Raw genomic sequence first — 22,449 nt, 5'->3', positions numbered from 1 at the left:
ACCTAACAGAGCTCTGTGGTTCCTCCCATCAGTATGAGAGTCAGGGTGAGGAGGCGCCATGTTAGGAAGAGAAGTGGAAGCTGCAGGATCTTCAGAACGAACAGGTCATGATGCTAGGCTACTGATTATCCCTCTGTCTGGACACAGGATCAATAGAACCAGTTTAAAAACTAAAACGAATGGTTTTATGCCAGACATGGAAAACTGGGATGCACTCCATGCCATGATGTTCAGGATTTAGGTCTCATGGCATCTCAAGGTGTCAACATTGCAGCCAGTGGGCTGAGGGAGGAAATACAGCTTTATTTTGTAGCAATTCAAGAGCTACCCAGTTTATATATATATATATTTTTTGTCATAGTACCCTTAACCCCTGGGTACGACCAACAAACAATACGCTGCCCTGTAAATTGTGCGTTTACAGGGCAGCTTAAGTTTCCTGCAGGGTTTCATGTTGACTTCCTTTTTTCTCTTTCTAGTGCTTCATAAGGAAGCAAGTGACGATGGCCCTTTTATTATTTTATCATGAAAAAATCTATAGTTGTTTGATAGTTATTTTTACTTTTTTATTATTAATGATTTTTCAAATCTTTCGAAAGTAAATAAATACAACCAAGAGCTTTTTTTTCTAAGAATGCATCTATTTAGATGAAATTCTAACTCCCAAGATTACGTTCCTTTTCTTCAGTTTCAGTAGAACTTGTCTCCTTTTCTTAAGCTGCCCCTCCTTAGTCATTATCTCCAGGGATCAGGTCATTCACTATGTTCTTGTGCATTGTTAGAAAAATGACAAAAAATATGTTTAAACCCATAAACATGCCTTTGGAGTCCATTACTTACTGTAAACTGGAAATGGAAGGAAGATGGAAACTTAAAAATAAAATGGAGCTTCATGTAAAAATGAGGACTTTCTGTGACCAAATGAACGCCATTTGTTTGGCAGTATAAATCTGATTAGATAGTTTTTTGTAAAAGAACCAGTTCATATTTTAGATTTTAGGAAAAAAAAATAATAATAATTCACTATTTTTAAAAACACATTAATGCAAGTCATACACTATAAAACAATTGAGCTGCATGTAATTACTCTTTAAGTCAAAATATAACATGTTTTATAAAATATAAACATTTTAGATTTCTTATAGCTTAGAATAGGTAGCGACGCTGACGTGTTACGTCCTCCAATGTGTTATGTGCTTCGGGCACATTATGATTTTTGTCTATTTCTTTTCCTTGTTTTCTTATAGACTTTAGTTGAATGACCTTTTGTTAATCTATTTTGGAGTTTGGATAATTCCTTTGTGATCATTTAATTACGTTAATTTGTGGCGCTGTTGTGGTCCGCCTATAAATAGGCTGAGGAGTCCCGCCATCTTCCTGCCTGAGCTCCGCCTTGCCGCTCGCTCCACCCGCGCGGTGCGCGCACGTCCAGTCGCTGTGGGCCGCAGCTGACTTTCCAGCCTGCCATGCGGTATTTCTGTTAGCCTTTGCTTTTCTTGTGATTTTGGCCTGGTGGGACCGGTTGTCCTGTTTTCGATCTTTCTTTTTTATTAGATTCTTTTTTGATTTAGTCCGGTACTAGTAGGGGCTTCGACGGCCCTGTATAGGGTTGTATAGGTAACAACCTGCCCTCTCTCTGGTTTCCCCTGCTGTACCGTTTTGTTCTGTTTGATCGGCTCACCAGGTCCAACTTTCTGTTAATACTTTTGGGGTTTTGTTTTTCTTTACTTTTTGGGACACGGGATCTGAGGGCCTTTAACGCTATTTTCTTCACAGAAAATGAGAAGCTGACCTAAGAAAATCAAAGTGAAGAGAATTTATGAATAAAATATTTTGTTAAACCCTCATCTTTTGTCTCGTGTCCTCAAATATGTTGTGCCCTTGGTGGACGTAACAAATGTGCATAGAGTATTACACCGAGCTCTTGACTTAAGTTCTATTTTGCTTTGTCAAACCTGAGAATGCTGATAATACAGTGTTTGCTAAAAAGGTAACATGATTTCAGTGTGCCACTAAACTTTTTAAATATGTGCCCGTATTTGGGTAATCTAAATTCTGCATGTATCTCTTTTTGTTTAATTATTCTTCATTTCATAGCTAGTTGAAGTGCCCTACAAAAGATGTCTGGTGGTGAAGAAGTTCTGCAAGAGTCTGAAACAACAGAAACCCTCAGTGATGCCATAAGAAGACGTGGTGAACATACTGGTGGCTCACAGGATTAATAAACACAGGTAAGTGTGTTTTTGCACTTCTAAATCTGTTAAAAAGTCCCCAATTTTTTTACTAAAATGAAATCTGTTAGGCACCTTCCTGCTAAACGAAACAGAGAGGAGTACCTGAGGTTGGTGACATCTCCTTCTAAAACCACCTGAAGTCTCCAGGAATCAGTGTGTGGGATGCAGTCAAGAGACTTGCTGTCTTTTATAAGGTAATTGAAATAAAAGTATGTGTAGTAATTTGTCACTTTGCTTTTATAGACATTACGTTCAACAGGTGTTTAAATGGCAGCTTTGAGTATGTCTCGGAAAACATTAATTTCTTTTATTGGTTTGTATGAATCCTTAAAGTTTTATAATGGTTGTAGCCGTTTGTCTGGTTTCTTATGTTTGGTGTATGTATTCTTTCATTTTAGTCATGCTGCAGTTTAGAGGAACATCTCTGGGACCAACAGGGTCTGCAGCCACACCTCCTTGCTGTTAGATGTCAGAAGAGCAAGATTGACATCCTCTACATCATCGTGGATAAGTGACTCATCCCATGCCAAGCAAACTGCTTTCTTGCAGCATTTGATGAGTTATTCAAAAGACATTTTGTGTTATGTCTATTATGACCCTGCATTAATAAATTTTTATAAATTTTTTGCATTGTATAACATTGATGTTGGCAAAATGAAGGAATCATCTAGAGTGAGGGACTTGAGAGCAAGAAAAGCAATATATTTTAGTTGGCAATCACTTTTTCCCTTGTTACCTAAACGGCTATTTACAGAGACCTTTGTTCATTTTCATGCTTTCAGGGTTTTTTTTATAGTGAAATATTTTCTGAAAATCCCAGATCTAAAATTTTATAAGCCTTTTGATATTCAAAACTCGTATGGAATGCTAATGAATGTTTGTTCACTGTACAACAGTTTAAAATGTTGGAAACACAGCTGCATAAATAAAACAATTGTTTAAAATTGATTTATTTGTTTTAGTTTTAACCAGAATCATAAAGTAACACATTTTGGAGTAAATACCTAACACTTGAAAGTGTTAAATTAACACTAACAAAATAGTAATTTTTTGTTATTTTATCAGTGTTAACCATTGCATCCCAAACAGAGTTAATTTAACTCTGTTTTGTGAGTTAAAAAAAATTAACTCTGATCCAGTGTTAAAAATGTAACTATTTTGAAAGTGTTAATTTAACTCTGAAGAGTGTGGACTATATAAACACTGAAAAGGTGTTAATATCAACTCTGTGGGAGTTAAATCAACACTGGGCTTTTTGCTGTGTAGTTAAAAAAAACAATTGATTTATAAAAACAATATAAAGAGTCCAAAGGAACGTTTTATAGGAACTATATAAAGTTCCTATGCAACAAACAAATGTGCTATCATTTGTTGCAAACAAATGACAGAAAATGAAAGCAATACTAAACTTGCTTCGGGGTGCAAAGGAGATAATATTTTATTGACTCCAGCGTGTTTCCTGGCTCTGACCTTTTATTTTGAAAGAGAAACGACTCCATATCCGGTTAGACCTTATTACCGCGCGCTTGAACGTTCTCCGTCCGTCGCTGCTGCCAGAAACAGTCAGCCGCGCTCCGAGGATGATTTCCGCTCACACACTGTTGCGCCTCCCCGGATAATCCACCGCAGGTCAAAATGTCAACTCCAGTTTTCACCCTTCTTTAGACAAAAAGAAAAAGAAGAAGAAGAAGAAGAAGAAGAAGTGACTTAGAGTTTTATGTTTGTTTCCCTTCCTCATTGGGGGAAATAGTCATAAAAAAGCGGTGAAGTGGAAAACGCCTGAGAAGTTGCTCATCATTCTCTGAGGTGAGTCTGTTTTTATTTCTCTTCGTTGATCTGAGAGCAGGTCGTTTTTAACCCGCATGATGTGTGCGCAAAATGACCTGCAACTAAAGGTGCATTCAGACTGCGGGTTAGAGAGGTGACAGGCGGAAGGATGTGGGGGCAGCTGTGATATGCTGAGGGAAATCTTGCGTGTAGAAACTGGAAAAACGCGTTTCTGAGCAACGTTTATAACCTAATGTGAGTTTAGATCAGCAGTCATCTTAGTATGATTGTTGTTTATATCTGAACTCAGCTTGACGTCTGTGTCTCCAAATGCAGCAGGCAGGACATGTAATTAGACCTGATGAGTGTGTGCAGAGGTCACTGTGCCTGGAAGCGGGTAACAACCTGCCCTCTCTCTGGTTTCCCCTTCTGTGTGACTGACAGGAAGTGTGACTGGGATGAGAGTGTGTTTCCACTGGAGGGATGCAATACAGCTTCATGTTTTCAGAAGACACTAAACTTGGAGAGAATCTCCACATTTTCAGATTTCCCAGCTTCTTTTGACAGCAATGTGATGCACGGAGTCAGATTTGGTTCAGATTCCTCAGTCAAAGCACAAGAAGGAACCAGCAGGTGCGAATAAACAAAACCACTAAAGCTCTGAACAACGAGTGAGTGAGTAGAGCGAGTGAAGACCCTGTTATTTTCATCTTCATCATCACAACCTCCAGTGTGACATCACAGGAGTGAGGCAGAGGAGCGCTGGTTGTGACACATTAGTATCTTAGCAACAGACCGCATCCTTTCAGCATGCCGCCGTGAGAACAAAACCGCCTTCATGGACACAGAGGGAGCTGTTTGTTCAAAAAGCTGCCGCAGAATTCAGTCACTTTTATTTCTCATGAGAGGAACTTTTTTAAGATTCTAGAAAAGCGTTTTTAGATTAAACTTCTTTGTTTTGGCGGCTGACACTGAATGGTTGTGTGTGTTTATGTGGTTGCACCTCTTCATGACCTTTAGGCCTCATGGGGTCAAAAGCCCATCCTACCATGGTGGACCATCATCTTTTAGTTGAAGGTGTGGATTGACGTCAGGGATACTCAGAAATGTTTTTACACAGCAGAACTGAGACCAATACAGTCATCATACGTGTGCATGAGTTTTAGTTTTCATTATGTTGGTATGTTTCAATCAAAATGAAATAAACTCACTCTCATGTCGTCCAGGTTGCCCTACTGTGACCTCAGATCATGGCCTACACACTGGGCGTGGCAGCAGATGGTCGGACTCGCTCCGTCGGACCGCAGCACTGCGTCACTCGAGTCGAGCTCTCCGTCACTGCGTCCAACCTGCTGGATCGGGATGTAGCCTCCAAATCGGACCCGTTTTGCGTTCTCTTCCACGAAGTGGATGGAAACTGGGTGGAGGTACGTCACCAGGGAAGAGATGACGGATCAAAGGTTTTACTTCGCAAGGAATTTGTACTAAATGCATAGACACTTTTCAGATCAGCTTAAAAAACAGTCAAAAAGATCTGAATCAATATTACTAAACCATTTGACTATATAAATAAAAAATCAGGATGTGTTTGTTGACCTGTAGGTTTTGATCCAAACACACGAGGATTTGGCCATCTGGCATCAGTCATGGCCTGCTGAGCCCAGGGAAATGTCGCCAGATTCCTTTATTACGATAGAAAACAAGGGTGGAAGATGTGCTTAAAGGTGTAAGCACATCTTCCTGCAATTGACCTTAATTGTAATAAAATAATAAATTGGCTAGAGATGTCTGAATTACTGACTACTCAGATTCCTGGATAATTTTACATATAATGTTCTTGGTAAAGATTAACTGAACCCTAAACTAACTTTTTTTAAGATAAACCTTATGAATGGGTTCTGTCTTTATGTTGCTGTTCACGTTGTGAAAATTTCTTTTAAATTTGTGTAAATCAGTAATATTTTGCCTAAAACTGTCTCAGTGCTGCCCCCTTTGGGTTGAACAGTGGCTACTGCAGTCAGTCGATGTCTACGTGTCACACAGCCCCGGTTCAGATTTAAAACCATTTTACCCCGACACACGCCCCCTGCTGGTGAGTCAGGAGTTGGAATAATGAGTTGATTGGTGCTTCACATGTCACCATACAACACAGAAAGAAATTTGCTAGAGTTGTTGCCAGTTGATTTTTTTTTTTATACAAAAAGCAACTGGCTTTTTAAAATTTTTATTTTCATTCAAAATGGGCTTGAGAAGTCGCTAATATAGTGCCAAAGTTGCTAATTTGATTCAGTGTCCTCCTCTGCTTATCCCTACACCTGGCCACGCCCCTTTGCATATATTGGCTCCGCCCACTCGTGGTATTTTTAACAAATTGTCTGTGTGCGGTGCTATGCCTTCATAGTGGGGTTTAGTTACACTTTGAACTGAAACACTTGACTTAAGCACGCTGACCCTGGTGGTTTGAACAGAGATGTTAAAATTTCTCTTGTTTTTAAACGGGTTAAGGTGAAGGGTTTTGGTGTTTGATGGATTAAACAACACCAGGCAGATGCAGTCAATGTGACTTATGTTTAAAAAACTTAATTTATATTAAACGGCAATGAAGCCACCATAAAATCAGACGGTGTTTCATGACATGCTCCATTTTCAACTGTGAGTCTCTGCAGTTCACGGTTGGAAAAGTAAACCAAACCAACCAGCCTGTCCTGGAAAAATGTCAGTAACAAACAGTGAAACCACAGAGTTTCAATATTAGTAAAAAGTCTCTCTGCCATGGGAGTGAATGTAGGTCAGCGAGCCACATAGAGCTGCAGTCACTCATGCAGCCTACAGCTGACTGCAGAGACTTCATGGTCAAGCCCTTTTTTTTATCACCTGCTGCTGTTTATAAGTCCAGCCTGAATGGAAAAGTATTAGTCCTGCTCTCAGAGGTCAGAAATACCAGCTGGGATTTGAGAAAAGTTTCACAAATGCAGCTTAAAGCTAAACGGTTCTTATAAATCAAGATGCTGAGGGGAGACATCTGTTTGCAGAGACGCTGTGAGCCATTCTGCTCCTCAGGCTCTCCACAGATGCTGTTATTTCTATTAATAACCTGTTAACTGATGGGTTTTCTTTTCTTTCCTCACCTTTTTTCTGTAGTCAATACATCCTGAGCTGAAGAAGCATCAAGTGATGCATTAAATTCTCTTTTTTATCTGAAGACACAGAAGCAAACAGAGAGTCAACAAGAACTCAATATAAGTTATGATTATTGCAGTAATCATAACTTTGCTTACAAGGATAGTGAGGTAAAAAAAACGACAATAACATCCATAAAATCATAAATACTAAGATGACAACAATGAATTTAATGTTTATTTATTACTATCTGGGGTTTATGTTCTCTATTAACCTAAACCAAAAAGATAACACTATTTAATTACATAGTTTTATGGCAAGTCAGTTATAATGTGGTGTTTTATTTATTTATTTTTACCATTGGTACACTTTGATAGAGCCAACTATTATCAATTATTATATCAATTATTTTGACAATTAATCAAGTAATTAGATTTTTAAAAATATCATATTCTGCCAAGTTGTTCAGTTAACGACTTCAGCTTATGTCATGCAATATTAAAAATATGCAAAAGTGCATATAAACAAAACAATTCCATTTTCTAAACAAAGAAAATTTACATTTTAAAATTCAAAATCTATAAATAAAGCTGGAAAAAAAGAAAATAAATATTTTATTTTCTAAAATGCAATAAGATTAAATCATCTCTTTCTGCTTCATTTAACATCAACACAGCAGGCTGCAGTTATTGTTTCATTTAACTAATTAATAATTTGATAGGAATATGTGCTTAATTTTCTGATTTTTCTTTACTGAATTTTAACAAGGTGAAGCTAAAAATGCCCCTTGAAGAGTCTGGGTAGAATATATTTACACATAAAAATGTTTTTTCAACTAAAATGCAAAACGTAAATATTTTGGTGGAGTTTTGGGTCAATTACTGCTCTAACAGTGTTGGGGTTTAACGAGCAAATGTGTCAAAATCTGTAAACTTCAGCTACTGATTAACTGATTAATAAAGTAGCTGACGATTTCTTCAATAATCGATTAATCGTAATTAACCTGATTAATCATTTCAGCGGTACTTGATGCTGCGTTGCATACGACCACCAGCAGTTCAACATGGAGATTTCAACTGTCCAAGCTATAAATGTCTTTTGTTTTTCTTTTTATATTGTTAAAATCCCAAATGTGAATACCACATTGCACCAGTTTAGGTACTGTGTGTGTGTGTGTGTGTGTGTGTGTGTGTGTGTGTGTGTGTGTGTGTGTGTGTGTGTGTGTGTGTGTGTGTGTGTGTGTGTGTGTGTGTGTGTGTGCGTGTGTGTGTGCGTGTGTATGTGTGTGTGTGTGTGTGGGCTGCAGCTTCAAGGCATCTCTGCAGCAAACAGCTGGTTAACAGGGCAATCAGATTTTTGGGAATGCGTGTGTGTGTGTGCGTGTGTGTGTGTGTGTGTGTGTGTGTGCGTGTGTGTGTGTAGGCGTGTGCCTTGGGTTGCATCGCGCTGTCGGTCAGCGGGGCATGTGGCTCCAATGCGAAATTGCCAACGGTTACCAAGGCAACGCCGAGGGAAACAAAAAGCTTAGCGCTCCTGTAGTGAGGGCGCGATGGAGGAGGCGAAGCGGGGCCCGCGCCTTTTCTCGGGTTTTATCCGCAGCTCGCCGTTTCTCTCACATTCGCAGCTTTCTCACCTTCTCCGGCTGCCTCCTGTTCGCTTTGTTTTCCTCCCATCGCCTTCCCAAATCCCGTCACCTCTCTATGCCTCATTCTGTCTTCGTTTTGCGTCTATATCCGTCTGCGTTAGGAGATAGAGGCACGAGAAGCAGCTGGGTAAACCGAGGGGGAAAAAGTGTGACAAGAGAGGGAGAGAAAACCGGGCGACAAGGCAGTTTTCTCTCCGGGGGTGAAAGACAGAGAGGTGACAACATGAATTAAGATGAAGGTGACAGTAACTGAGCGAACTGAGCTTGATGGTAACTTGGAGGAAATATTCATCTAAGTTATGCAAATGACAAAACACCCAGTTAACAGTCTGCTCGAGCAATTTCCTAAATCCTGTGATCTTTTTTCTCCTCTCCAAACTCCAAATCCTAATGCTAATCTCCACACGTGTTATGAGCACAGATATAAGCTTGTAACACTGCAAGTGAGAACTCGCATGCAGTGGGATGTTCTGTCACTGAGGTTTAAATCACACATTCACCAGACTGCAAGGAGCACCTTATGGAGCCTGGAGTCTTTATTTGGTGGTTCTGTTAACTTTACCTTCTGTAAACCTTTCTGCACTGCGACGCCGTTGAAGAAAGTTTCTTCTTTCTTCCACCACCGTGTTGGAAATAAATCAGTCTGAGTCAGAATGATGTCACTCCACATTTCATCTATTTAAATGACTGAAACCAAATTGGGTTTGTCCACCAGAGAGCACAAGATGTCCCACTCAGCGTAAGTAGGTCACAGTTCAGGGATCTACATCAAAATCTTCTGACCGAAATGAAACGGAAACAAAAAGAGATTTTGGTGACGCTTTATGTGAGGGGTTGTGCAAAACACTGACATAACACCTGTCATAAAAATGAATGTTTATGACATGATGTCATGAGGTGTCATTTGATAAATAAATACACTTTTAATGCAACATTGATACTTTTAATTGACTTGTAATGCAAGTTTTAATGTAACTTTGCAATAAAATTGTAATTATTTACAGAATAATTTGCATATTTAGATCCCCTCATGTTCATAACATGAACAGCCATTCAATAACGTGTTACTGAGGTTTTGATGGTGAAGTGAAAAAGCTCTCCTGGCTGCAGATTCATGAAGTGAAACGATCCCCTTGATTTTTTGTTTGTTTTTCATTCACTATTTGTTTTATTTTTGCTCCACATTCACGATGCGTTTGACTAAATATTAGTGCCCTTCAGCTCCTCTGCATCACTGGTTCTGTCTCTCATCTTTAACTTGAAAATAAGTCAAACGACTCTGGAACGACTTAAAATGGTCTCTGATTTTACTCCTTATAGCTGTATATTTTTGAGTGCTATGAATCTAGTTCTTTCATTCTTAATGACAACGTGTCTCCGAAATTTTAAGCAAAAATTGTATATTTATTTGCAGAAAATGAGAAATGACTTTGCATTAGAATTAAAGGACAAACTCTGGTTTGTACTTATTTATTAAACTTTTCCATAAAGTATTTGTAGCGTTTGTATGTTCTCCATGTGCATCTGTCGTTTTTTTCCTGCTCTTAATTCCTCTTTTTTTGGTTTGCATTTGTTTTACAAACACAGTGATCTACGTTACAGTATTAACTGGAAATAACCAACATTTACTGTACTGCTCTCTTTCTGTACCATGACCACGATGCTCCCACCACTCAAAATATACAGAATATGCAGACTTTAACAAAAGGCTGTCATTTGAGGGAATTCACAAAGAAGCACGCTCTTCTCCATGTAAATGTATTTCCTGAAAATATGAATTTGCTCCACAGATTCTCTTTAATTTGATGTTTTGAATGAAGAGCACACATCCAGTCAAGTGGTTTGTTGGCTGTTGAGATTTGAATAATTAGCATGAATTAATTAGCATCGTTTTAGCTGGATGTGCCACAGTTAAAGTATCAAAAGTCATTTTTAACGAGGATAGTGACTCTTATGCGATGAGAGTTCAACTTTCCTCCCTGCTATGCTTGTTTTAGCTCTGGCATCTGCAGACTGATTATGTTGATCAAACGGTAAATATATTATTATTTGATGCCATAAACTTCATGTGAGTTGACTACATTTTAACTCATTTTATTTTCTTAGTTATGCCTATTGGTGTCCAAAGTGCGGTCTGGGGGCCATATAGGGCCCCTGGGCTGATTCTGTCTGGCCCACAGATGGAGACTTTTTTCATTTAATTAGCGCAAAAATATTACAAATTAAGATTTTCTATAATGGAAAATATTCAGTACAACACAAAGGATTTGTCTTTTAACAACCAATTTTTTTCTTTTTTAATTTCTAATGTTCATGTTTAGCTTTTTGTTGCAGATTTAAGCGCCCAGAGTAATCCCACCCATTCCTCCTCCGTTTATCTGCTTGCAGCTAAACCGTATTTTTTGGTTTTGTTTTTGCTCCAGAGCAGAATTCCTGCGTCCGCATGTGTTTTCCAGTCTTTGGTTGTGTCATATCATAGTAAACATGGGCAGATGAAAGATGAGGTTGACATGAGGACAAAATGCTGCGAGGTTCTGATTCAGCTGCGTAGCCTGGTGAGCCGGGTTCAGATCCACCGTGACTCAAAGCCGCCGGGCGCCCATGAAGCCGTGAAGCGCAGCCGTTCTCTGCTCTTCATCATCGATGCTCCTCTTGTGCTTTCGTAGTTCAGAGTGATGTCAGCACGCCCAGGGCGGCCATCTTGTTTGACAATTTATGTCAATTCCCAAATGAAATATAAAGGTCATGCCAAGATTTTCTTTAAAATGAAAATAATCATGATGTCACAAGATTACGAGAATAACGTTTTAATTTTACCAGAATAAAGTTGTGATATTTTGAGAATGAAGTAGAAATTTAATGAGGATAACATGAAAAATAACAACAAAAAATTAAGATTTTTCCTCATTAAAACAACTTTATTCTTGTAATTTTCTGCTAATATTATGACTTTATTCTCATAATTAAACAAATATTCTCATAGTCTGGCCCGACTGCTCTACCATGCAACTCTCGGAAGGGATATTTGAAAAAACACTTTTTGAAAATATTTACTGTCATTTACGATTTTTTATTTTTATTTTTTAGAAAAAAAGGCAAATAAAAATTGATGAAAATTGGATCTGGTATAAGATGAAATCTGACAGTGAAGATTTATTTTCTAAGGTGATTGTTGATGTTTTCCATGTTGTCATTCTAAGAAAACACTTTTTTATTGATATTTTCACACTAATAAGAAACCAGTAATCAATGTATTTGATCAGCACCACTGATTTTCCTGTTTAATACGTTATGTATTTTTTTGCTTAACAAATAAAAACCTTCAATCTCTTACGTTTTTGTTCACTCGAGGTGAGATACGAATAACTTTAGAATCTGATAAACTTGATGATACAAAAACATCCATCCATCCATTTTCTTTCACCCTTGTCCCTCAGTGGGGTCGGGAGGGTTGCTGGTGCCTCTCCAGCTAACGTTCCGGGCGACAGGCGGGGTCACCCTGGACAGGTCGCCAGTCTGTCGCAGGGCAACACAGAGACACACAGGACAAACAACCATGCACACACACACTCACACCTAGGGGCAATTTGGAGAGGCCAATTAACCTAACAGTCATGTTTTTGGACTGTGGGAGGAAACCGGAGTACCCGGAGAAAACCCACGCATGCAGGGAGAACATGCAAACTCCATGCAGAAAGACCGGGGTCGGGAATACAAAAACAGTTTATTTTTAACACAATCTTCTTGGCATCAGTTGTAACTAAAGAGACATTAATGAAGTAAGACTTGTGACGATGTAAAGCGTTTTGCTGCAGCGCACACACAGTTGTAATTCATTCACAAGATGCTGATGCTTCACAGTTGTCATCTCTGCTACATCAACGCATCAAACTGCTGCTTCTGCTTGCCGTAGTTCAGAAGTGGCGACAGGCTAAACATGCGCTGACCTCATCTAACGGTGGATAAACAGGCAGTGAGTCAGAAGTGGCGTCACAGTAAGAACATGACTCCTGTTGTCCTGTTAGAGGCTCCCACACACACTGGGATGTCTGGGCTGGTTTTGTTTTCTATAATTAGACAAAAAGTGACTTCACCAAGCTAACTGAGCTCTTTTAATTAACAGTTAACATCAGAAGATAAGGGGCAAGTTGTTTATCTTTCATATGAATAAAGTCTAAATCTAAAGCCAGCTCTTTAATTTAGTCCTGTGAATCTGCACAAAACAGTCTAATATAGGAGGAATATTTATTGATGACCTTGACTTAAACTCATTATGTCATCAAATGTTTTCCCATTTTGGCTGAAATGGTTGATTATTAGCAGTGGTGGGAAGTAACGTACTTAAGTACAATTTTCATGTATCTGTACTTAAGTAGATTTAATAATGGGTACTTTCTACTTTTACTCCACTACATTTTACAGAAAGTATCTGTACTTTTTACATCACTACATTTCTACAAAACTGTCGCGTTACTCGTTACATCCAAGTCGCGTTGAGCTTTTTTTTCCGTTAAAATGTGAAGTTCATGGACTTAAGATGGCGCCGTAAAATCCCAGCAATAACGTGACTTAGTGTCTGTTGTCACCCATCGCCTCCACCTTTACTCGCACGCGGCGCTCCAGACATGCGCAGTGGTTTCCTCTGAGCGGGAGAATGTCTGTCTAATCGTCAGTAATATAATAGGTGCATAAATCATATATATGGCTACATGTAAAATCAGCAGCGCTTCGCTTTCACAGACGGTGGGACTTCGTCCAACTTTTAGCGTCACTTGGAAGAAAAGCTTAAAGAAAGGTAAGATCTGTGGACGTGATGCTAGCTAAGCTAGCTGTACAGAGACACATGTTGCATCTGCGATGAAAAAAGTTGTCACTCATGCGCTGAATTATTGTGTGGAGGTGTTGACTGAGGTGTCGCATATATGGGACGATATATGCGACACCTCCATATATAGTGGTACGATATTCAGGAACGATCCGATTCTTCTGGACGGATCTTTACTGATTAAATTTATTTCAGCTCTAAGTATTTAATATCTAGTTTTTTTATGGGAATGTGGATCTTTCAGATTAATTTGAGAAGCAATTTTGATAGGTAAAAGTTTTTTTTATGTCACGTTTTTTGCTGGTCTTGATTGGTCTTGGGTAGGTGGTCTTGACTATAACTCTGCTACATGGCTCCTTGGTTCCATATCCTCCCCAACCCACCTTCTTTCCATCCCCTTTCTGTTGGATTTCTTTTAAAATAAAAGCCACTAGTGGCAAAAAAAAGTGAACTTCATGTTATATTAGGACAGGAGACAAGATGTTTCCATCCCTGAAATTACGATGCATAGCATCACATATCTAAGTCTAAACTATGTTACAGAGTAAACACAATAAAAACATGCTTTATCTGTGGCATTGTTCATTAAAATGGCACATTTCTGATGTATTAAAATTTAATACGATCGGTTCACGTAATGATATTAGCGATTAGGTAATGCATTCATCAAGTACTTTTACTTTTAATACTTAAGTATTTTTAAAAGCCAGTACTTTTTTACTTTTACTTAAGTACAAATGTTAATGTGGTAGTTTTACTTTTACTTGAGTACATTTTTTGAATACTTTCTCCACCACTGATTAATAGTGAGGAATAGATTTAAGATCAATCTTCACCTGTAAAAATTTTCTAACTCCTCAAGTGGCAGTTTTAGCTTCACCTGGTTGAAAATAAAATCTCATATTAAGCACTTTTTTTGCTACCCAGTTCGTTCTCATCCTTAAAAAAGCAGAGTTTGAACAAAGGATGAAATAACTTGTTTGTTTTATTCCTTTGGTTCTGCTCTCTCTCTCCCAGCTGGGACGGACTGAGACGGCCGTGAACAACCTGAACCCGGTGTTTGGAGTGAAGTTCCAGGTGGACTATCACTTCGAAGAGATCCAGAAGCTTCGCTTCGCCATGTTCGATGAAGACAAGTGTGCCACACAGCTTTACGAACACGACTTCCTGGGAGAGTTCGTCTGCACACTGGGAGTGGTACTGCATGACTTTCTGCTACATGTTGAATTCTGCAGCTTGTGCAGGAAACTGCACCAAGTGATTAGTTTCAGGATAGAGTGAGAAGGAAACTGCAGCAAAATACCCTGAAATTAAAATCCGGATTTGTTTTATTGAGAGCAAACGTAGATGATTGTTTCTTTTTAATTCTTTTCTAGATTGTGTCCAATAAGAAACTTCACAGACCGCTGATATTAGCCAATGGGAAGCCAGCTGGCAAAGGTTCTGTCACGGTAAGAATAATTACAGTTTATCCAGTTAATCCAACTCCTGTCCGTTTGCCCAGAAAGTCGGGTTCGTTAGGGGAGGTGTGAATGCGTAATGGCAACAATAAAAGTGAACTCTGGTCCGCCTACAAACCTCGGCCTGGGTTCGGTTCAAGTGAACTCTGGTGAGGTTTTGAATGCATATGTGAACACCAAGCAGACTGGAGACCACTCCAAAAGCAGGAAGTGGACTACAGTGCAGGGCATTCTGGGTAAACAACCAAAATAAACACCAGCGCTGGTGGGCGAAATGAGAAATCCTCCAATAGCTGAAATTTCACGCTTCTCCATTTTTGTTTATATTTGTGAAGAAGGAAGCTGTGTTCAGCGTCTTCTTCTGAGGTTTTTGTGTTGTTTCTGTCAGCAGTTCGTTGTGCAGCGCCCCCACAGGCGAGGAGGGGAACAGGTTGATCTAAGGGTTTGGTTTGTTTGACACAGTTCAGTGTGAAAGTGAACCGAAGCAGCTGAAAATGTAACAAATGTTGCGATTTTGGTTCCCAAACTACTGCAGGTGTGAAAAGCAAATGCTTTTGTATTACAATACTCCCATTTTAAAATAAATCCTTGCTGCATAAAGGTGAATAAAATGATGCGTTTGAATTAAACTGTAAGACACGCTGCTCACATTTAAACATGCCTGGATTACCTGACTGTGTGTATCCTCACTTCCACTAGAAAACCTTCTCGGCTGACATATTTAGTTTCTTCTTGCTGAAACTAAAATGCAAGAAGAAACTAAATGGAGAAGTATTGACACTCACAGCTCAACTCTGAGACTGAAAAACGGAATCGGCTCTGAACAAATCAATAGTTCATGCTGTTCAGTTTCCACTAAGTTAAACTTTCTGCAATCAGATATGGATGTGCAGAAGACTCTAGATCTGACTGCTGGACCTGATAAGAAATGTACATATCCTCAGGGGATGTAGCCTATTTGTTTTACATCTACACTAAAAAAAGTAAGAAAGTAGTTGTATTTATTTATTTATTTATATATTTGTAGGGTTATATGCTTCTCTAAGGAATAATAATATAGTCAAATATCCACTGTGTCTATTTCTTTACATTTAAACAAGGATTAAAATTTTGGAACCTGATAAAAAATGAATAATTTATTTATAAAACTCTCAGAAATAACTGCATTAGACAGAATATCTAATCACCTTTTACTGGAAACATGATCACACCCTTTGTACTTTCCAACACTTTGTAAAATTTCAAAAACAAACTTTGTTGTATTTGTTGGGATTTTTCATAAATTGTCACAAATGTTATCATGAAAATTAAACGGTAAATTTTATTGAGCTGTCAGTTTCTGTAGCTCCTCCAGAGTTAGCTCTGGCATTCAAAGCTTGGTGTTGTTTTCAAACCTAACTCTGCTTTAATCTTCTCTTATGTTCTCTAACCAACATCTGAATCCAGAGATTAAAAGAAAAAATTAACAAAATAGAATTGCGTTTACAAGTAACGCGACTTCTGAATAAAATCATGAACACTGAATTTCATTCAGGAGTATCAAGAAGTGAAAGAGGGTGTGAAAAGAAGTGTTCTCCACACTTTTCAGAATTTTAGTTGTAAACAGTTTGAGAACCATGGAACATTTTTTGTTAACAATTATGCACGTCTTTATGTTGGTTCATTATATAAAAAGCAGCAAAACATGTTGTAGTTTGAGCCCCAACATGGAAAAATAACTTTAAATAGTTCATACTTTCTTTTTTCTTATAGTTTTTAACTCGTATTGTAAAGCACAATTGTTTGGTTTACTTTTTCACGGAAATATTTTAAAATAGAGAAAAATATTGGCACTTCTGGTTTTCCGTAGAAGCAAACATGGTCAGGCTGTTTTTTTATGGTAACGCTGCTGTTTTACTGTAATGGTGGATGATTTTTAACTCAGCTCTTCTCAGTTGTTTGTGTTTGTGTTATATCTGGTGTTATTCTGTGCCTTTACTTCAGATAACAGCGCAGGAGCTGTCTGACAACAGAATCATCACTTTGACCCTGAGTGGGCGTAAACTGGATAAGAAGGTAGGCGGTCAGAGCCACACACACACACACACACACACACACACACACACACACACACACACACACACACACACACACACACACACACACACACACACACACACACACACACGCACACGGGCACATGCAGAAAGTCAGGATGCAAACACAAACATGTGCATCCACTCAGCCTGTGCATACTAATTCAGAAACAGAGCCCACACAGAAAATGTTTTAACCACCTTCTTCTTTAAAAATGCGAAAATGCGGGTGGAATAAAAATAACTGTTTTTAAAATAATGTGTAAAAAATGCAGGATGCATTGTTTTTGCCACTTGTGTGAAAATGGAAAAGTGTCTAACAATGGCTCTGCTGAGCAGAACCATTTAAACATTCTCGTTAAACATGACTCATTCATTGTGTTTTTTCCTGTTTTTTTTGCCACATTTGATTGCATTCACAGCTCCTCTCTTTGCTTATATCTATCAGTAAAATGAAGCTGCTTGAATTGAGCAGAATTTAAACAGAGTGGAGCAGCTGCTGAGCTGTTTTCAGCTCATCCGGGCGCGTACCTGCTGTGCACCCTCCTGTTAAATCACCAGGATGCATTAAAAACAGTAATTGCTGCTGCTGAAATGCCTTTTTGGCGAAGGCGCTGTTTAAATTATCATAACATTCCAGCTGAGGCTATTATGAGAAATTAAGGGTGAGAAAGAATGAAGTGAAATAAAGTTGATCACTTTTTTAATTGCGCTCTCTGCAGGATTTCTTTGGTAAATCAGATCCCTACCTGGAGTTTCACAAACAGGGGGAAGATGGTAAATGGATGCTGGTGCACAGGACAGAGGTTAGTCATTACTGTGAATTAAATCATCTACTCAACTATTGCCAGTTGCAAAAGTTTAAAAAAAACTTGGTGCCAAAACGTGTACAGAATCATGAAAATGAGACGACCAGCTCTAAGTGCTCTTAGCTGGATAAATTGTGCACATGCATTTGCAAAGTGGGTTTGTTCTGTAAGAGCAAACAGAGCAAAGTTTAGCAGCAAAATTTGACTCCTAAATGAAGCATCATTTGACTTTCATGTTAATTTAAAAAGGGACACATTCACAGTGGCTCATGTATCAAACATGAGGAACGGGGGAAAAGTTCATTTTTACGCTCATTTTGGGACGTAGTGGCTCTTAAATGAGACGAGGAACTTCTTCTCTTCTGATCATTTTTGTGCTCAAATCAAATAAAAGCTGCCAGACGAGTTCATTGATGGGACTGAACTTTTACTCTGATTTCTTTATTTAAATAACTTGATTGATGAGTTTGATTGGCTGTTTAGAAGCAGTGATGCCTTCAGGGACAGAATGTTCGTTCTTCTGACTCCCATTTTGTTTTGTTGTTTTAGTTATAGCAGGTAGGACCTGCAGTTGTTAGGCTGAATATTGTTTTCTACTTTTCTGTTGTTGCACAGATGAGAAATCTGATTTTAAATCTTTTTTTTTTCTTCTATAAAACTTCTGAACTTGAAATGCTACATTATTTTTTTATTTCTTTAGAGAATCATTCTTGGCAGTAAGAAATTTTACCCTGACTTGTATTTTAATTTCTTTTAACAGTTATTAGAAAGTCATGTTTATGTGCTCCTCTGTGGCTCCAGCTGTAGATTTGCTACTGTCGGGTTGAATTATGCTGTTTCTGTGACTTCAGGTGATAAAGAACACGTTAGACCCGGTGTGGAAACCCTTCACTGTGCCTCTCATTTCTCTGTGCAATGGAGATGTGGAGAGAAACATTAAGGTTGGTCCTTCTCTCACTGAAAACCAACGTTTTGGTCATTTGTGCTGTTAAAAAATGAAGCGTTGAATGAAGTAGTGAATCTCTTGGAGCTTGGTGAAGCAGTTTGTTCTTGTGTGGAGTAGAAAACGGAAGACAAACCGTCTGATCCGCTGCGTTCTGCTCGCTGACAGGTGCTGTGTTATGATTACGATAACGATGGCGGCCATGACTTCATCGGAGAGTTTCAGACCACAGTTTCCAAGATGAGCGAAGCGCAGAACTCAGTGGAGGTAAAAACCGACGTTACCGTTGGTGCGTTTGTGTTTCAGTGTCTCTAAAATCTGTTTGGTTTTACTTCAGACTTTCTGAACCCTTCGTGATCCTGACAGCTTACAATTCTGAGCGATTGTTTAAATTATTTCATTACTTTTCAGTCTAGTTTCCAAGCAATTAAGCAAACAATATTTTCATTTCTGATCATCAGAAATTTCCTGCAAAAACTTCATTTTGTTTGCAAAAAAAATCAAATATGTTTGATAAATCTTGAGAATTATTAGTCAGAACTGAAAACTTCTTCAAACATAAAGAAATAAAACGACTCAAACGTTGGACCAGTGTGTTGTTTTCATTATTAGCAGATGGAGAGTGAAAGTCGACCTTTTCGACTAAGAATTTCAGTCTTTAGCACTTTTTTTCTTGTTTTCTTAATTATTATTTTATCTTTTTAAATTAAATTAATTATATATTACAGTACAAAACACATAGCAACAGTACATTAGATTGGTGGAATGTAAGGTGAAAGTATTTTGGGTTAATGAATGACCGTGTGTAAGCAACGATGGTGAACTGAATGACATTATCTGTATGTAAAACACAATAATTCAGGAAATTATGAGGCAGGTGAAAATAAACATACAATGACTCAGTTAAAGTTTTTTTTCTACCAAGTGGAGTTCGTTTGATTATATCCAGGATTAATTTAAGAGTAAATAAATTACATTTCTTGTTTTTGAACGTTAAAGTTCACAGTGAAATTGAGAAAGAGCGTTAAGGGCAGAAAAGTTAAGCTTACATAGGCTTTCTGTGTGGTCGTAACTCTGGAAACGTTTTACTGGTGTGTATACTTTTGCATTTCATTGTAACTCGATGCTTTTCACACAAATAAAAACTAAACTCAGACGGGAGGAATTAATGCCTGGCAAACTAATTGACATGGATTATGTTGTGAGCTTTATTCATTATCTGACATCCTACTGTCAAAATGAAACGAAAAATCAATTTATTCACTTCTTTTGCTAATAATCCTGCTCACAGATGCAAGTTTTCTCTCCTCTGAGGTTTTTTTTTCCCCTTTTTGCTGCTGGTCAGCTAAAGATTTAAAGACGTCCAGATCAGAGCGCAGTTCATTCATTAGCAGCTCCCTGTGTTTTCTGTGTGTGTGTGTCCTCCCACTGACTCCCCTTCATGTGTGATAATGATGTGTGTGTAAAGACGGGGGGTGGGTTGCTAAATAACAAGCAAACAGCGACACAGGCCGGATGGAGAGGTGGCGGATGGAAAAAATAGAGACTGTAAAGAAGGGTGATGAAATGAGAAGCAGCCGTTATCCGAGCCGGAGGAGCGTGACGGCGTTTAGCGTTTACCTGTCACATTAATCATGACTTAAACTGTGCTTGCGTCTCAAACGTCCTTTTTGATCAAAGACTCTCCAATTTAACGTGTCTCTGCAGTTTCCTGCTCACCTTCTTCACATTAACTAACGGTTTTTTCCTCATAGTCCCGTCAGGAAGCCCGGCTGGGTTTTGATACTGAACGTTTGTCAGTCCAGTTGGAGGTACCGTAGGCGGAGACCCAGACACCGCCGCAGTCAGATCCCTGTCGCCTCTTCTCAACTCTGCTCTCACCCATCCTCTTTCTCTTTGTACATTTCTCCTCTTTTTTCTTTTCTGACACTTTCTCTCACATTTTTTCACTCGTCAGGTGGAGTTTGACTGCATCAATCCCAAGAAACAGAAAAAGAAGAAAAACTACAAAAACTCAGGAGTCATCATCCTAAAGTCCTGTAAGGTGAGGATGGATGGATGGAAGAAAAGACGGATGGATGGACGAACAACTTGGTTCCTGGATGAATGGATGTTAATTTCCTTTAGTGTGTAACAATGTGTAACAATCTCCCTGTGAAAGATGAACTTTGCTCCCTGACAAATAATTTTTAAAAAATCCCCTAAAGTGGGCGGAGCTTTCATGTAGTTAAACCGCACTGTACTGCTGTAGCCAATAGGAAAATTAAACTGCAGTAGCTGCTGGTCAACCTACAGAGGGCAGCACTGAGGCGGTTTTAAGGAAAATATTGCTAAAGTAAACAAATTTACACAAATTGTAAACATGTGCACAGAAGCATAAAGATAGAACCCTAAATAAACCATTTAGAGAATGTATCAATAAAACACATTGATCTGTGGTTTTAGCTATCCTTTAATCTGGAAACTCTCATTTCTTTATACCTTTCATCAGAATTTAAAACATTCCTCAATTCTTTTGCACTTTTGAGTCTCCACAGTGGCAAAAATGCAGGTTTACACAAATAAATTATTTAGACAGATGCAAACAATATTTATCATTTAATGAATAAAACTGAATCTAAATGTTTCTGTGTATTTTACTTTGAAGCTGAGATCGCTGCTTTAAGATGAGATAAACTGGAGTAATGAAGCCGAAAGAAACAGAATTGGCTTGTCTGAATTTTACACACATCCGATCAGACCTGGTCGCCAGTAACTAATTAGAGCCGGAGCTCGGAGCGCCACAGATGACGCATAAAGCTGAAACCTTTAGCTGCCTATTAAAACAGCATTAAAGCCGTGTGCATGCAGGCTCTCATAATTGATTGTTTTCTTCATCCTGGCTGTTTTCATGCACGAACAAATGAAGAAAAGTTGCTAATATATTAATTTTATTTGCTGGCTTGGAGCAGGGATTAAAATTGAACATTTGTTGCAACTGGAGAGGGAATTATTGTCAAACAAAATGAAATTTTTAATCTAAATTTCAAATAACAAAGCTTTGCATGAAGAAGCAAACACATGAAAACATAAATCTGCTCTTTTTGCCGTTTCAGATTGCACACGATTACACCTTTCTGGATTACATTCTGGGAGGATGCCAGCTGATGTTTACAGTGAGTACGATGTCAGCATGCCTGTTAGCTTTTGTTCCCTTTTCAGCATCTGCAGTGTTGTGATAATGAGATACATGTTTCCGCTGGCTCTGCTCTCCAAAATGGATGGAAAATGTTCAGATTTCCTATTTTCATCTCCCGGGTTTCAGCTGGATTGCAGGCATTTACATGCAGAGAGGGAGCAGGTACTGAGTGGCGAGAAAATGAGAGTACTAGGGGGGAAATTGAGTTATTCTGCCAAAAAAATAGGTGAATTTTTAAAATAAAAGTGATTTAAAATAAAGAGAAATGTGTTTAACATCAGAGAGACGTTGTAAATTCCAGACATGGATGAAACTCTGGTCTGGAGAAACTTTTTGTTTTCCTGATTACATCACATCTTTTTGTGTAACGCTCCTTTATAACGGCTCACACAC

At 38.5% G+C, this 22,449-nt stretch overlaps 1 protein-coding gene and 1 long non-coding RNA gene across 2 annotated transcripts in view; both read left to right on the top strand.

Moving 5' to 3' along the window:
* The first annotated feature begins 1,788 nt into the window (after positions 1–1,788).
* On the top strand, positions 1,789–3,160 carry LOC145552038 (uncharacterized). Its single transcript, XR_014087976.1, has 3 exons — positions 1,789–2,231; positions 2,303–2,428; positions 2,633–3,160. It is a non-coding gene; the product is annotated as an uncharacterized LOC145552038 (long non-coding RNA).
* Positions 3,161–3,768: 608 nt separating this feature from the next.
* cpne2 (copine II) overlaps positions 3,769–22,449 on the top strand; it is a 41,465-nt gene continuing 22,784 nt past the window's right edge. The window contains exons 1-10 of the mRNA XM_008412494.3: positions 3,769–4,040; positions 5,228–5,428; positions 14,609–14,788; positions 14,968–15,042; positions 17,035–17,106; positions 17,849–17,932; positions 18,787–18,876; positions 19,047–19,145; positions 20,836–20,922; positions 21,974–22,033. Of these exons, the coding sequence (XP_008410716.1) occupies positions 5,252–5,428; positions 14,609–14,788; positions 14,968–15,042; positions 17,035–17,106; positions 17,849–17,932; positions 18,787–18,876; positions 19,047–19,145; positions 20,836–20,922; positions 21,974–22,033 (924 nt within the window). The 5' untranslated portion in view covers positions 3,769–4,040; positions 5,228–5,251. The remainder of the gene's footprint in view (positions 4,041–5,227; positions 5,429–14,608; positions 14,789–14,967; positions 15,043–17,034; positions 17,107–17,848; positions 17,933–18,786; positions 18,877–19,046; positions 19,146–20,835; positions 20,923–21,973; positions 22,034–22,449) is intronic.

Source organism: Poecilia reticulata, chromosome 6 (assembly GCF_904066995.2).
Source record: "Poecilia reticulata chromosome 6, P_reticulata-male-v2, whole genome shotgun sequence".
Lineage (NCBI taxonomy): Eukaryota > Metazoa > Chordata > Actinopteri > Cyprinodontiformes > Poeciliidae > Poecilia > Poecilia reticulata.
The sequence above is the reverse complement of the archived record's forward strand: the minus strand, read 5'-3'. Positions and strand labels throughout refer to the sequence as shown.